The sequence below is a fragment of the Aotus nancymaae genome, unplaced genomic scaffold (assembly GCF_030222135.1).
Source record: "Aotus nancymaae isolate 86718 unplaced genomic scaffold, 86718_ANA_hifiasm-v0.15.2.pri h1tg000038l, whole genome shotgun sequence".
Classification (NCBI taxonomy): domain Eukaryota; kingdom Metazoa; phylum Chordata; class Mammalia; order Primates; family Aotidae; genus Aotus; species Aotus nancymaae.
In genome coordinates this window covers 844,982-861,791 of record NW_026988452.1, presented here as the reverse complement: position 1 = coordinate 861,791, position 16,810 = coordinate 844,982, and the positions used below count along the sequence as shown (strand labels likewise).

At 42.8% G+C, this 16,810-nt stretch overlaps 1 protein-coding gene across 2 annotated transcripts; it reads right to left on the bottom strand.

The window, feature by feature from the left end:
- Window positions 1–794: 794 nt before the first annotated feature.
- Window positions 795–15,234, bottom strand: HIGD1A (HIG1 hypoxia inducible domain family member 1A). Of its 2 annotated transcripts, none has more exons than XM_012460098.2 (4): window positions 15,150–15,234; window positions 11,206–11,345; window positions 2,509–2,643; window positions 795–1,810 (listed from the first exon to the last, which is right to left on the bottom strand). In XM_012460098.2, exons 2-4 carry the CDS (start codon window positions 11,300–11,302, stop codon window positions 1,761–1,763), a joined length of 282 nt encoding a protein of 93 aa, XP_012315521.1. In that variant the 5' UTR covers window positions 11,303–11,345; window positions 15,150–15,234; the 3' UTR covers window positions 795–1,760. The 2 variants fall into 2 exon arrangements, with proteins under 2 accessions (XP_012315521.1, XP_012315522.1); XM_012460099.3 differs by lacking the exon at window positions 15,150–15,234 and adding an exon at window positions 13,820–14,393.
- Between the last annotated feature and the right edge of the window lie 1,576 nt (window positions 15,235–16,810).

Sequence of the window (16,810 nt, the reverse complement as noted above, 5' to 3'; positions counted from 1 at the left end):
GCATGCCTGTAATCCTAGCTACTCAGGAGACTAAGGCATGAGAATAACTTGAAGCGAGGAGGTGGAGGTTGCTGTGAGCTGAGATCATGCCACTGTAATCCAGCCTGAGCAACAAAGCGAGACTCTGTCTCAAAAAAAAAAAAAAAATACAAGAGTAAAGTCCAATAACCTCATTGACTAGAACTGGTTAGTAGAGGAGGAGGGAAAGAAGAAATATGCTAGACTTAAATACTGCTCATAAGGAATTATTAGTGACTGAAAATAAACAGAGTGCTATAATTATATGGATAATCAGCCAGGCGCGGGGGCTCACGCCCGTGATCCTAACACTTTGGGAGGCCAAGGCAGGTGGATCACCTGAGGTCAGGAGTTCAAGACCAACCTGGCCAACATGGTGAAATCTCGTCTCTACCAAAAATACAAAAATTAGCCCGGCATGTTGGCGCCATGACTGTAGTCACAGCTACTCAGAAGGCTAAGGCGGGAGAATCGCTTGGACCCGGGGTGGGGTGCGGAGGTTTCAGTGAGCTCAGATCGTGCCACTGCATTCCATGCTGGACAACAGAGCAAAACTCCATCTCAAAAAAAAAAAAATTATATGGATAATCAATAGAACAAAAATTACCCACAAAAGAAAATAAAACACACCGTATAGTAGAATATTTTTCAAATCGTCGGAACAGAAAGCAGAAGATGATTAAAGTAGGGAACAAGAAAAAAGACCATTTCCTGAAACCTGTTCTCCAGCCTGTTCCTCTACAGAAAGCTTCCCCTTCATGAAATAATACAAGACATTTGGCATGGGTCGCTTACTTTAATAACGATACATATACCATGTTATCATGATGGAATGTAAATTCAGTTTAGACAAGAGAATTTCACAAGTGTAATAAATTTCTGTACTATATAAGTTTAGGTATACTGTCTGGCCAAACCAGCTTGCTCATAAGTCATTAATCAAATCCATTACAGGTCATTTGTTCAGTTTAATGTTTACAATTCTTACGGAAAAAATAAGCAATGCACACATTTAAAAAGTGTTCATTTACCTTTGCTATGAGCGCTAAAAATACAAATTTATATTTCAAGATGACATTCAAAATTTATTCTAACAGCAGCAAAAATATGATTCGCAGTTACACAAGAACTAGAATCCATAAATTATTCTCATGTTTACAACTGAGATTCTTTAATAAATACTACTATCATGCAGCTCGACTGTAAGCTTTCTACATTTGGTTTAAACACATGCACATATACACATTGTTAGTTGTGGAAAGCTTTACAAGTCATATTCCATGAACTTTTTGGACAGAGTTCTAAAAGGGCCAGCCTGTCCACAAAACAGGCAGAAAAAAGTTAAATTAACTAGGACAAATAGGACTCTTATGTAACATCCGAAACATCTGAGATTCTGCAGCAAACTGGGAGTACTTCAGGGTTGGCCTGTTATCTTTTTTAGAACTAAGCTCAGCTGAACAATTTAAGGTGGACATTTCAACATCATCAAGTGCATTTAGGTGACATGTTTCTTTCAAGTTAACGTGACTTCCTTCAATGACGTAGTTAGTAAACTAGCCACTAGTAATGCGGTCACACCAGGCAAATCAAGCCTGCAAGAAAGGAAGCCAATATTCAAAATGCCATTTTACCATCTAAACCCATACAAATTAGTTTATTTTCAACAATATGTAACTTCGATAAAGAGACGTCTAACTAAAGTAAGCTCCTCCAACAAGACCGAGACGGCATCTCTTCTTCTAAGGCTTAGGTTTTGCCCAGTACTCCCGGTACATGGAATAGCCCATACCTAAGGGAAAAGAATGCTAGTTAAGCATCTCAATATTTTCTTAAATACTGAAAAATAAAAACCAGTTCATAAAAGAGCTGAAAGTAGCACAGTTGCTTAGCATGGAATATTTACAAGGGGAATAAGACCCCAGGAAGCTTATACTCTTGCCTTTTTAAACAACTTAACTTCTAAAACTCTTTTTACATACAGTGGTTTGCCAAGTAGCAAAGGCTGGTAGGACTATTTCACATGTTGCAATATTTCCTTTAAAGAGCAATCAATATTTCCCTGGTAACTTTGAAAGGAGTCACTCTTGCTACACCATACCAAATAAAGTCAATGAATTATAAAGCCATAGAAGCATAGAATACCTACACTTTAAGAATCTTTTCTTTAAAAACACTATAAAATAGCAACTTACGTCTCTCCCAGATAACACGTTACTACCAACCCCTTTACATGTCTAGACTCGTCAGTAAAATTATAAACTCAGTGACTGACAGGATTATTTTTTCTTTCTTTAAAATTGTAGTAGAATATAACATAGAAAAACTACTATGTCACTACTTGAATTCTCTTCATTAATTCATTTTTTACCGAATATAAGTGATATTCTCAAACTGCTAAAAGGTCAGCTAAAAATATTTACTTGTCTTGTTTGTAAAGAAATACCTCAATGGGGAACAAAAATTTGGAAATTTCCTGTAGGAACCTACCAACAGTCATTGCTCCTACAACAAAGCCCTGGGCTGCCACACGCATGTGGATCAGATGAACAGACATTTTAGTGTTTCCCCTGCTCTTCAATTTGTATAACCCATATGCAACAATTGCTGCAAAACCTGCCATTCCTGTAAAACAAAATAACATGTATGTCAGATGCATGAGGAGAGGGGACCAAGATGATTTTATCACCAATCAATGTACATTCTATTATTTTTATGAGGATTCTTTATCAGATCATTAATTAGCTAACATACAAATTGAGTTTTTCATGTTTTCCCCCATCAGAACCAAAAATATTTAAGCAAACAACGGCAGATCCAGAAAGCCAGGATTATCTTTAAAAATGTGGGCTTGTGGGGCCAGTAGCTAAAATACTTTAAAAGAGTGCTAGGTTATTAACAGGACCCTAGATTATGATTATCAGAACAAAAGTATGCCGAAGGTCCTGAGTTAGGAAATACGTGTATTCCGTTTGCTCTGTTCTACTTCCCTCCCTGAAGATCATCAGTTAATACAGCAGAGACAGTCCTACACATTACTACCACTGAGAAACACTGCCTGAGTATGTCAAACTTGGAGATACTGTACTGGGAAGAATGTAAGTAAATAAAGGAAAAGAATGAGCAATGTTAGTTTCAGTTAAAAGGGTTATGACCCTAGAATTCTATACAGAGCCATACTCTCATTCATTTTGAGGGCAAAAGCATTAAGAACATGACCTTGCATGTTTTCTTTTTATTATTTTATTTTTTAAGAGACGGAGTCTTGCTGTGTTGCCCAGACTGGAGTGCAGCCACACAATCATAGCTCACTGCAGCCTTGGACTCCTCGGCTCAGGCGATCCTCTTGCTTCAGCCTCCCTAACAACTGGGACTACTACAGGAGGGCTCTCTGTTTCCCGAGCTGCCACCCACTTACTAATACAAACGCCTAGAGGAAAACACCCGGTCAAATAAAAACAGTCAGTCAAATGGACAGTTCAAGAAATAAAGACACAATGGTTAAGATACAACAGTGAGCAATAAAGCCAAGAAAATCTGTACTGGTCCCTTGAAAATGACTGGTTAATACAGAAAAATTAAGAATCTGAAATTAGGCTATAATTATTACAACAAAACGTGTGCTAATGGTCTTATCTTACGGAATAAATTTATATTCATTTCAATACTTGAAATAGATGAAAAAAACCCATCCTACTTTAACAATGTAAAGATAACCAACCACCAGCAAGCAGTACAAGAATAGCTGCAGAACTTCCAAATCACAAGAAGAGCAGGATGCGAGGGCTCATGCCTGAAATCCCAGCACTTTGGGAGGCTGAGGTGGGTGGATCACCTGAGGTTGGGAGTTCAAGACCAGCCTGACCAACATGGAGAAACCCCATCTCTACTAAAAATATTAAAAAATTAGCCAGGCAGGGTGGCACATGTCTGTAATCCCAGCTACACAGGAGGCTGAGGCAGAAGAATCGCTTGAACCTGGGAGGCAGAGGTTGCAGTGAGCCAAGATTGCGCCATTGCACTCCAGCCTGGGCAACAAGAGCGAAACTCTGTCTCAAAAAAAAAAAAAAAGAAAACATAAGGAAAAAAAAAAGTAGGACCAGGAGTGGTGGCTCAGACCTGTAATCCCAGCACTTTGGGAAGCTGAGGTGGATGGATCACCTGAGGTCAGGAGTTGAGAGCAGCCTGGCCAACATGGTGAAACTGTCTCTACTAAAAATACAAAAAATTAGCCAGCTGTGGTGGTATGCACCTGTAATCCCAGCTGCTTGGAAGGCTGAGGCAGAAGAATGCTTGAACACGGGAGGCGGAGGTTGCAGTGAGCCGAGATCACCCCACTGCACTCCAGCCTGGGCGACACACTGAGACTCCATCTCAAAAAGTATATATAAATATATATATTTATAAATATACATATATATAATAAAATTAAAAAGTCATAAAACTTTAAAATAATCTAATATAGCAGTAAAATAAATGAAGCAAAAATTGTTAGCAACATAAGACCAGCTCTATTAGAAGATAACAATATGGGAAAATCTCTTTCAAAAAACAACAGAATAAGAAGCCCCAAACTAAAGCTACAGAAGTGAACAACACCATTAAAAAACCTTACTTAAATTTTAAAAATAAATAAAATTTAATATTTTAAGTTAAAACAGAGATCCCACATTCAAATGTCTATGAAGCTCTGACAGAACCAATCATTTATTAGGCCATGAAGAAAATTCCAACTTCCAAAAAGGCCTTATTCCTGGACTATCACCATAAATCCAAAACTTAGCAATCAAAACATAAAACCACCCTCTAACCCCTGAGAAGCTGAGTACTAATAACTGGACTTGGAGGTTAGAGTAGTAACTGAGAGATTAGGAAATTATTAAGCATTACATAAGCACAGAAAAATACAAACAGTACTGGTTCTTACATAAAATTCTCAAACCTCTAGGAAGTCTGATAAAACAGAAAATAAATATACAACATTAGGAATGAGAAAGTGGATATAATCACAAGTGGTAAAGAGATTTTAAAAAATAAGAGATTAAAGTTGCCAATTAAATTTTAAAATCTAGGTGAAATGAATGATTTCTGAGGAAAATACAAATTACTAAATTTGATTCAAGAAGTGGTGGAAAACCTTTCTATACCAATAACCATAGAAATAATTAAATGGAGGCTGGGCGCGGTGGCTCAAGCCTGTAATCCCAGCACTTTGGGAGGCCGAGGCGGGTGGATCACGAGGTCAAGAGATCGAGACCATCCTGGTCAACATGGTGAAACCCCGTCTCTACTAATACAAAAAATTAGCTGGGCACGGTGGCACGTGCCTGTAATCCCAGCTACTCAGGAGGCTGAGGCAGGAGAATTGCCCGAACCCAGGAGGCGGAGGTTGCGGTGAGCCGAGATCGCACCATTGCACTCCAGCCTGGGTATCAAGAGTGAAACTCCGTCTCAAAAAAATAAATAAATAAATAAATAATTAATTAAATGGGCAATACATGCTTTATCCCCAAAAAGATAAAGACCCAAAGAGTTTTATTAATAAGGTCCAATAAGAATTATAAGGGCATTCTCAATTCATGTTATTTAAAGTATTCCAGGGCATTAAAAAATATAACAAATACATTTTTTTCCAATACATTTCCCAAGAAAACAAATCCCTGATACCAAAACAAAATTAAGATAACATGTTCGCGGTGACTCACACCTGTAATCCCAGCCCTTTGGGAGCCCGAGACGGGTGGATCACTTGAGGCCAGGAGTTCGAAACCAGCCTAGCCAAAGTGGTGAAAACTGGTCTCTACTAAAAAATACAAAAATTAGCCAGGCGTTCTAGGGGGTACCTATAGTCTCAACTACTCAGACGGCTAATGCAGGAGAATCACTTGAACTCAGGAGGGAGAGGCTGCAGTGAGTTGAGATCATGCCACTGCATTCCAGCTTGGGCGACAGAGTGAGACTCTGTCTCAAAAAAAAAAAAAAAAAGAGAGAGAAATTACAAAGCAATATAAATTACAAATTTTAGGATATAAAATTCCTAAACCAAATACCAGCTTATCAACTTTAAAACTGTATTAGAATAATATTATCAACCATGATCATTAGGTTTTTACTTTGGGAATTAACTATTGCTTTTACATAAGAAAATCTTGGCCAGGAGCAATGACTCATCTCTGTAATTTTAGCACTTTGGGAGGCTGAGGCAGGATTGCTTGAGGCCAGGGGTTTGAGACCAGCCAGGGCAACAGAGTGAAACCTGTGTCTATTAAAAAAATAAATAATTTTTTTAAATTCACTGGAAGAACATACAAGAAAAAAAAAATCTCTTAAGAATCATGAAGGATGAAATCATTTGATCATCTCAATAGTAAAAGAAGTGAATTAGAATATATTCCAGAAACCAAAGTAAATACAAATTGTACTTAGTGTTAAAACACTAGAAATATTCCATTTTTAATTTTTATCTATTTATTTATTTATTAATTTAAAGGGTCACGCTCTGTCACCCAGGCTGCAGTGGCATGGTCATGGTTCACCACAGCTTTGACCTCCCAGGCTCAAGCAACCGCTCATCTCAGCCTCCCAAGTAGCTGGGACTACAGGCATGTGGCACCATGCTTAGCTGATTTAAAAAATTTTTTTTTGTAGAGAAGTCTCACTATCTTGCCCAGGCTGGTCTTGAACTCCTAGGTGCAAGTGATCCTCCTGCCTCAGCCTCCCAAAGCACTGGGATTACAGGCATGAGCCAAAGCGCTCAGCCTTATTTTATATTTGTATTCAAAGATGACAAAACGAGAAAAAAAAAAGTCCCGGCTGGGTGCGGTGGCTCACGCCTGTAATCCCAGCACTTTGGGAGGCTGAGGCAGGTAGATCATGAGGTCAAGAGATCGAGACTATCCTGGCCAACATGGTGAAACCCTGTCTCTATTAAAAATACAAAACTTAGCTGGGCATGGTGACATGCACCTGTAGTCTCAGCTACTTGGGAGGCTGAGACAGGAGACTCACTTGAACCCAGGAAGTGGAGGTTGCAGTGACAGAGCAAGACTCGGTCTCAAAAAAAAAAAAAAAAAAAAAACCCTTTTAAAGGTAAGAATAAGACAGGGATATATGATGTAAATATTGCTGTTGCTGCCTGGAGATCCTAAACAATTTTAAACCATATTAAAAAAAACTACAGGCATAATTTAGGAAGAAACACTACTGGTTTACAAATCATCTAACTGTGTGTATAGGAAATCCAGGAGAATCAAATGAAACACAACCAGAGGCTGGGCATGGTGGCTCACGCCTATAATCGCAGCACTTCGGGAGGCCGAGGCAGGTGGATCACTTGAGGTCAGGAATTTTAGGCCAGCCTGGCCAACATGGCAAAACCCCATCTCTACTAAAAATACAAAAATTAGCCAGTCATGGTAGCATGTGCCTGTAATCCCAGCTACTCGGGAGGCTGAGGCAGGAGAATCGCTTGAACTTGAAAGGCGGAGGTTACAATGAGCCAAGATCGCGCCCACTGCACTCCAGCCTGGGTGACAGAGCAAGACTCTGTCTTAAAAGAAAAAAAAAAGAAACACAACTAGAACCAGTATCAAAAAGATTACTTTCAGGAATGCATTAAAAAACATATCTAGAGAAATTAAATTTCTAGACCCGGAGAAAACAATACAATTACATTTAAGGACACAAAAGGTTTGAATGAAAATTGGTAGATGCACCACGTTCTAAGATTTCCATTCTCCCCAAATTTATAAATTCAATGTAATCCAAATGGAAAACTCAATGAGGCATTTTCCCTGTTTTGAACTGAATAAGCCAAACTCTTTTTCTTTTCTCTCTTTTTTCAGAGTGCAGCAGGTATTTGCAGTCATGATCAATACATGACAGCCCTGAACTCCCGGGCTCAAGTGACCCTCCTGCCTTGACCTCCTGAGTAGCTGCGACTAACAAGCTAGTTTCGAAGTAAACAGGCAAGCTCTTCTTGAGAAGGTAGAATACTGAAAGTGAGGTATCTAAATATACCATTAAGTTTCTGACAGAAAGTCAGATCACAGCAACAAAACAGGTACAGTAGTTGAGTAACAAATCTCTCGTTTAGTATATGACATAGTTCACATTTCAAATAAACGGGAAAAGAATGCAAAATATATACCCAAATCACTGTTAGAAAATTAACTATCCTTAACAGAAAAAATTTAAAGTGAGATTTTGCTTCATGTTATACCTACAAATAAATTCCAGATACATTAGTATCGCAATGATATATCAACAAGATAAAGAAATACAGGAACGTGGCTGGGCGCGGTGGCTCACGCCTGTAATCCCAGCACTTTGGGAGGCTGAGGCCCGGGGATCACGAGGTCAAGAGATCGAGACCATCCTGGCCAACATGTTGAAACCCTGTCTCTACTAAAAATACAAAAACAAAATTAGCCAGACATCATGGCATGCACCTGTGGTCCTAGCTACTCGGGAGGCTGAGGCGGAAGAATTGCTTGAACCCAGGAGGCGGAGGCTGCAGTGAGCCAAGATTGCACCACTGCACTCCAGCCTGGTGACAGAGCAAGACCCCATCTCAAAAAAAAAAAAAAAAAGAAATGCAGGAACCTAAGTAACCCCAGGCTCGTGAAGGCCTTGCAACATATCAGAAAACATTAATATCCAAAAACATCATTATGATTTAGTTAGAAAGACAACCTAGTTAAAACAGAAACAAAAGCAAAAGCAAAACAGAAGAAACGAAAAAAGCTAATTCACAGAAGAGAAGCCTGAATGGCCAATAACGTATGAAAAGATGCTCAACCTCAACCAATAATCAAATAAATATAAAATTAAACAAAATACTTTATGAAACTGGCAAAAAGTAAAAAGAATAATATCTAGTGCTATTAAGAGTATGGGAAAACCAGCCCATCACAGCCTACTAGTGCAAATTACTGTTTTGGTACAATTAAGTATGTATAAGGATATTTAATTTTTACACACACACTCTTCCAACAGTTTGTAAAAGCAACATAATGGGAACAACTCCTATGTCGTGAACAGGGCAATGGTTATATCAATGCAGGATTTACGTATATGTACGGATATGTATAAATGACAACCCATTAAAGAGCAGAAAATTTTATATTTGTATCTCATCTTTTTAACTTAAAAACAAGTAAACACGGCCAGGCGCGGTGGCTCACACCTGTAATCCCAGTACTTTGGGAAGTCAAGGCAAGTGGATCACGAGGTCAGGAGTTTGAGACCCTCCTGGCCAACAGGGTGAAACCCCATCTCCACTAAAAGTACAAAAATTAGCTGGGTGTGGTGGTGTGTGCCTGTAATCCCAGCTACTCGGGAGGCTGAGGCAGGAGAACCACTTGAACGTGGGAGGAAGAGGTTGCAGTGAGCCAAGATTGTGCCATTGCCTGGGCAATAGAGTGAGACTCTGTCTCAAAAAAAAAAAAAAAAAAAAAAAAAGGTAAACACACACACAAGCACAAACACACTGGCAGGAAGTACGTGCTCAAATTATTTTTTACTGAGGGAATGTAGAACCAAAAAATTCTATAGATCACTGTTATGAAATACTGTATATCTACAAAATTAACAATTCAATTATTAAAAATATAAATGCTCCTATATGCATTGAAAACAAGGCTAAAGAAAAACTTTTCATTTAAATATAATTATAAATAATAATTTATGGTAGTATATGGAGAAGAAAACATTGACAGAATGTGCAAACCGCTCTTGTCTTTCAGAGTCGGGATCATAGGGCATGTATCTTTCTGTTTTATGTACTTTTGCAGCTAACTTATTATTTATTTGGTCAGAAGAAATATTCCTTCAAGAGACTTCAAAGTCCTTTAACTTCTTGAAGAACCATCTAAAAGTATGCTCATTAGTTTAATTGTTAATAATGAAAAATTAGAAACCAATAAATTTCTACCAAGAGGATTATAATAATGTTATATGTAATAGCCATTTATATAATACAAATTAAGTCATTAAAAGTTTTGAGTAACATATGTAAAAACATGAGATAAAAATTACAATACATATATGCATCTTAGTATGATCCTGAATTTGTAAAGATAAAAAAAGAAAAAAACCAGAAGAAATATGTACATCAAAATGGTAACAATAGTTATAGCTAAATGGTGGCATTAAAGGTAATTTTAAAATTCTTTGTACAATTAAAAATTTTAAAACTTTTTCTTGAGACTTACATACTATCAATTTTACCTTTCATCTGTTTTGTTTTTGTTTTTTAATTGGCCCCAATGTTGCAGCATCATCTGTTTTAAGTGCACATGCCTGCAAGTCCGACCTCTGGGGGCTAGAAGACTGAATAGCTAATTTCAGTCACATGGACACTGCATTCCTTTGTGACTGGCATCCCAATAAAACCTGGTTACCAAGGCTTGGTGGACTTCCCTGGAGGGCAAGACTTAGCATGTATTGCCACACAGCATATCAGTACTGAAGAATTAAATGTATCCCCTCTCCCCGTGGGACTTCCCAGGACGGGGACACCTAGAATTTTGTGTCTGGTTTGTCCTAGACTTCACCCTGTACGCCTTCGTTGACTTTAGCCTATAGCCTATTGTAATAACCTGCAACTATAACAAGCTTTTTTGAGTCTTGAGTCTTGGCCCAATCATCAAATCTGAGGGTAGTCTTGGGGTTTCCAATACAACATTATTCACTGAAATAAGACTCAATAAAATAAGTCTGAGCTGGAGCAGTGGCTCACATCTATAATCCTAGCACTTAGAGAGGCTGAGGGTGGGAGGATTACTTGAGCCTAGGAGTTCAAGACCAGCCTAGGCAACATGGCAAAACCGCATGTCTATAAAAAAATACAAAAATTAGCTAGGCGTGGTGGTTGCACACCTGTAGTCCCAGCTACTTAAGAGGCTGAGGTGGAAGAATCATGAACCTGAGAGGATAAGGGGCAGTGAGCCGTATCGAGCCACTGCACTTCAGCCTAGGCAACAGAGTGAGACCCTGTCTCCAAAAAGAAAAAAAAAGTCTGAATACATACATAGGTATCTTTGTGATGAGATTTATATCATGCCAATCTCAGCATATTTCAACAACATAAGAAACAAATGGAAAATACATTCTTTCAGGATATGCTCAATGAACAAGTTTATCATGGCTCTATTGTATTCAAGATTACTAAAATGTCAAACTTACCAATGGGTACGAATGGTGCCTCTTTAGCTTTTCGAATAAGTTTGGATCCCTGATCTTCATCATATGAAGAAAGGGAAATATCTGGGTCTGTTGACATAGTGGTTGCTTGAAGAATCTTCCTGAGAATTTTCTATGAGGTTCTGTAATTAACAGCATCTGAACATTATTAAATATCTGGATGTATTTAAAATAAGGGGCTCAAGCACAGTGTAAGTATAGGAATCTCTGATTAGTATCAGTTAAAATAAACTTAAGAGTCTATGTCCATCCTATCACCCATATAAAATCTTACTTTCACTTCTGGGTTTTTCATGTGCATCATGCTCCCTTTGATAAGAGTACCTTTCATTCAACACCTTTCTACTCAAGGGGAGTCAGTGGCAGTTAAGGTCCTCAAAGAAAATGCAACTCCAGAGGTAGGGGGTGGTGTGCTTAGTTTAGAAAGTGAATTCATCCCTATAAGCTCCACTTTCATTGAGAATACTCAACCCTGTCATCTGACATAGAAGAAAATTTTAGCTAAATAAGAGAAAATTTCGATTGCACTTAGACCTTCTCTTTGTTTGTACTCCATTACTTCTTAACTGAATAAACTCCTAATTAGGGAGCGTTATTCTATACACGGTTCAATAAGCTCAAGGTTCAAGATGCTCACTATATATGTGAATAATACAACATAAACACTAAAATAATTAATGGGTCAAAAATTAGATTTTTTAAAAAAAAGAGAAATCATGTAATCCTCCAAGAGGTTCACCTTGCCCACTGGCTAGACAGAGCCGATTTACCAAGACCGGGGACTGCAATAGAGAAAGAGCAATTCACCCAGAGCCAGCTATGTGGGAGACCAAGGTTATTATTGTTACTCAAATCAATCCCTTGGAGCATTCGAGGATCAGTTTTTAAGGATAACTTGGTGGGTGGGGGAAGGCCAGTGAATAGAGTGCTGATTGGTTGGGATGGAGATGAAATGGGAAGCTGAAGCTGTCCTCTTGTGCTGAGTCAGTTCCTAGGTAGGGGACACAAGATCCGGTGAGCCAGTTTATTGATGCGGTGGTGCAGCTGCCCCACCAAGTGCAGGGTCTGCAAAGTATCTCAAGCTCTGATCTTAAGAGCAGTTTAGGGAGGGGCGGCGTCTTGTAGCCTCCAGCTGCAGGACTCCTAAACCCTAATTTCTAATCTGTGGTTAATTCATTAGTCCTACAGAGGCCGTCTAGTCCCCAGGCAAGAAGGGGGATAGTTACGGGAAAGGGCTGTTACTATCTTTGCTTTTTTTTATCTTTATTTTATGAGATAGGGTCTCACTCTGTCGCCCAGGCTGGAGTACAATCTTGATCTTGGCTCACTGCAACCTCTGCCTCCCAGGTCTGAGTGATTCGTGCCCTAGCCTAAAAGCTGGGATAACAGCCGCGCACCTCCATGGCCAGATAATTTTCTTTTTTATTTTTTGCCATGTTGGCCAGGCTGGTCTCCAGCTCCTGGCCCCAAGTGATCTGCCCACCTCAGCCTCCCAAAGTGCTAGGATTATAGAGGTGAGCCACCACACCTGGCTCTGTCTTTTCTGGCTAGATCAGATCTCTTTCACTGTCTCAGTTATAACTTTGCAATGGTAGTTTCAATCACAGTGTGATTAATCGTCAATAGCATAACACAGACAAGGACTGAATTTAGAGAGAGTGATGATGTGTTTTAGCTAAAGGAAGTTTGGCAAGTTTCACAGAGAACACTTAAGACTGATTTTGTGTTATAAGACTGGCTTTTTGTTATAATTACCTCACATCTGACTAATTCTCTAACAGGTCAATGGAGCAAAAGTTGTTTGTTTGTTTTTTCTCCTTTCAGGAGGGAGGGGGTTAACTGTCTATTTCTTGTATATAAATGAAGACCAGAAGAAAATCTATTTCTCCATTCTTCATGTATGATATGGGTAGGGCATTTGACCTGGGTTTCAGAAAGTAGCCCTGCAGTTAAGAATCAGGGTGTAGGGAACGAAATGGTCATTATTCGCTTGAAGTGAAAGACCATAATCTGTGATCCACAATACCTATGTGTACATTTCAGAATAAAAATTAATAAGGATGAATATTTTAAAATCCAACACGTCAGTTGTTTTTCTGTATCCAAATATTATAAATTATATAATTCCCATATAGTACATATCTAAAATATTCTCTGAATACAAAATTTTGATAACTGTCTTTCTAATTACCACGTAGAAGTTTCCAAAGCATTCATGGTTTATAGCCACCTGAATTGAAAACGGTTAAGTATCAGGAACAATAATTATGAATCATATAATCTGAGAGTAACAAATCAGAACAGCCTTATTTTGCAGGTGGGGAAAGGGTTGTGAGAGGGTTATAGGAATTGCTCAACACCAGGAATACACGTCTGGTGGGGTAGGATTAGAATCCAGCTCTCCTGAATCAGAGTCCTGGGTTCTTTTGATTGACAATATATTGCCAAAGCATCAATCTTATGATGCTGATGTAAATTAGATTAAATTTGCAGATAAGAGTTCAGATTAGAAAATATAAAAATCCACTACTCAACAGAAGCCCATGTTGTTCGTTGATTTATAAAAAAGTAAAAATGTAAGTCATGCGTAAGTTACATGGAATCTTCTTCTGCAGTGACTTGTAGTCTAACAATTTCAGCTGTGATTTGAAGACTTTTTTCACTGCACCATTGCGAGACTGCCCTTTGTTGCCGTTTCTCATTCACCCACAATCATTGCTCCAGATTTGTCAGAAAGTTGAACAGACGCTAAAAAAAGGCACCAGTAACCAGATTCAGAGTCACTTAGGAGAGCATAAATTATTCTGGACGCTTAGTAAGACACGAATGAAGAACTCTCCAAAGGGAACCTAAGAGGCATAAGGGAAGATGAGCCGCCAGTATCAGGAGATGTAACAGGCTGAATGAAGGATCTTTCTTCATTTTGTCACGAGAACTACTATCTAAAACAACGCTGGCTTCAAATTTTGATTTTGCATCAGTCGCCCATCAGTTTGTTTACAATGACGGCCAAGACCCCAGCATGGAGACTTGGATTCAGGTGGTTTGGGGCAGAGCTCGAGGAATCTTTAAGAAGCCCCTTCAAGTGACTCTGGTGCACAGAGAACCCCCAGTATACAGGACTCCAGATGTGTGTGTCACGCTGGAGCTTCAACCTGTCAGAACTTTGCATCCAAACCCGTCTTACTCGAAGGGCCTTTGTACTTCCGGAAGCAGAGATCCCGGTCGCGGGGACCCGCCCCAGCCCGGGAATTGACAAGGGTGAGTATCACCGCTACACCCCGTGGGCCGCTCCCAGTTCTGCCCCAGCGCAGAACTGCGTGTCGTCTGCCACCGGCCGACTCGCCGGGAGAAAAATGCAATTCGGTCCGGGACGCTCTACACAGGGCTCCGGCCTCATCCCCTCCCGGTGGAGGAAACACCAGGGCGGACCGGACGGTCCTCCGCTCGCGCGCCCTCCCCTCACCCTGCCGACCGTCCTCGCCGCCTCCGCTCCCGTGACCTTGGCGGGTCTCCGTGGCCCGGGCCCCGCTCTCCCACCCCGCCGCGCCCGCGCTCCGCACGCTCTTCAGAAAGTTCCAAGCTCTGGGGGCGCTCCCGCGCCCCGCCGCCCGGACCGGCCCACACCCGCCCTTGCCCCCGTCTCTCATCAACACCCATCCGCGAGTCTTCCCCGCTCAGCAACGACTCACTCCACAAGCTTCTGCTCCAAGCCCTCCGTCTCCCCGCCCGCGAAGGGCCCAGGCCTCGGCTCCCGACCCCTCGCCTCCGACCACGCCTGAGGCCGGGCCTGAGCCCCGGCAACTCCACCTCTCCTCCCTCAGCTCCGTCATCGAGGCAGGTCCCCCAACCCCGACCCCCAGAGCCCCTTCGGCCTGGCTGAGCGCTGCCCTACGTCTTCCCGCCCGCGGCCCCACCTCGCTTACCCAGAGCTAGGAATCCTCTCCCACGCCAACCCGCGTCTGACTCCTGCACGCGCCGAGTCCCGCGGTTTCGCCCCACCCACAGCCGTCCCAGCCAATCGAAGGCCAGGAGCGGCGGGACGGCGCGTGCGCATGCGCGGAGGCCGAAGCAGCCCAGAGAGGGCCCCGGATTGGCTGGGGCAGTGCGCCCCGCCCCCGCCCCCCCGCCTCCCCCGCCCCCCGGCTGGCCGGCGGTGACCGACGTGAGAGCTCTGCGCCCAGGGTCGGTGCCCGGGTTTCGCGCCCCGGCGCTTGAGGGGCTTCAGCTGTCTCCCGCCCTTTTCCCTCGGGCGGCGGGGGCGAGCGCTGGCCGCCTGCGGAGCCTCACGAGCCGGGAAGGGAGGCGGGCGCGAGGTTTCGGCCGCGTGGAGGCGGTGTTCGCGGACCCGCGCGGTTCCCGCCGCTCAGTCACGAGCTGCAGACAGACCGCGAAGGAACGGAGCTGACTTCCGCCGCAGGTTACAGGGAGAAAGTCGGAGTCACGCACCAGACAACTCGGAATTAGCAACACAGGTTTTTCTAGCGCCGAAAGCCGAAGCGTTTCGCTGTCTTTGACCGTCACAGGGTCGGGGCCTGGCAGTTGCTGCAGAGCCCTGGAAAGGTCTGAAGTGGAGAAGGGCCGGGCGCGGTCTTCCGGACTCGTCCCTGCATTCCGGCCTTTCTCCGGGGCGCCGGCTTCTCCGCCCTTCGGGTCTGACTCACTCGCGCTTCTGCATGGCGCTCAGGGCTGCTCCGGCGGCTGCTGGAGGCCTGGCTGCCGCAGAGGGCGCAGCGCTAGCCCGGCGCCCGGCCCGGGGACGGCTGCGAGCTCCACCCATTCCAGGGCGGCTGTGGGCCCGTGCGCGCGCCTTCGGGTGTCTCGTGGGACCCGTCCTGGCGCTTACACGGTGGTCGGAGGCAGCCCGTATCTGCGAGCGTGGGGTCGCGGGAACGACGGCCTCACCCAGGCCGGGCGACCCTCCTCTCAGGAGGGAGGCGGCAGAGGTCCCGGGGGACAGCGAGCTTCCGGGGACAGGTCTCCTGATGTGTTTGTCGAGTAAATAATCAGTAACAACCCGGCGAATTGGTATGTCAGCGAAAAGAATCAAACTCTAGGGTATTTGAAGAGATTTATTCTGAACCAAGTGTGAGTGACCTCGGCCGCGACACAGCCCTCGGGAGGTGCTGAGAACACGTGCCCAAGGTGGTCGAGGCGCAGCTCGGGTTTATCCACTTTAGAGGTGCGTGAGACATCAACCAAATGCATTGAAGAAATACATTGGTACGGGCGGGGCGCGGTGGCTCACGCTTGTAATCCCAGCACTTTGGGAGGCTGAGGCGGGTGGATCACGAGGTCAAGAGATCGAGACCATCCTGGTCAACACGGTGAAACCCGTCTCTACTAAAGGTGCAAAAAATTAGCTGGGCATGGTGGTGCGTGCCTGTAATGCCAGCTACTGAGGCAGGAGAATTGCCTGAACCCAGGAGGCGGAGGTTGCGGTGAGCCGAGATCGCGCTATTGCACTCCAGCCTGGGTAACGAGCGAAACTCCGTCTCAAAAAAAAAAAAAAAAGAAATACATTGGTTTGGTCTAGAAACAGGACAACTCAAAGGCAAGGGGGGAGGGGAGCTCCAGTCTATAGGTA

What these genes read in the sequence shown, in the direction of transcription:
- HIGD1A (XM_012460098.2), bottom strand. Translation starts at nt 11,302, where the DNA reads ATGTCAACAGACCCAGATATTTCCCTTTCTTCATATGATGAAGATCAG. An exon ending in GGCACCATTCGTACCCATTG is followed by an intron (nt 2,644 to 11,205) that starts GTAAGTTTGACA and finishes TTTGTTTTACAG; the next exon opens with GAATGGCAGGTTTTGCAGCA. An exon ending in TGTAGGAGCAATGACTGTTG is followed by an intron (nt 1,811 to 2,508) that starts GTAGGTTCCTAC and finishes CTTTTCCCTTAG; the next exon opens with GTATGGGCTATTCCATGTAC.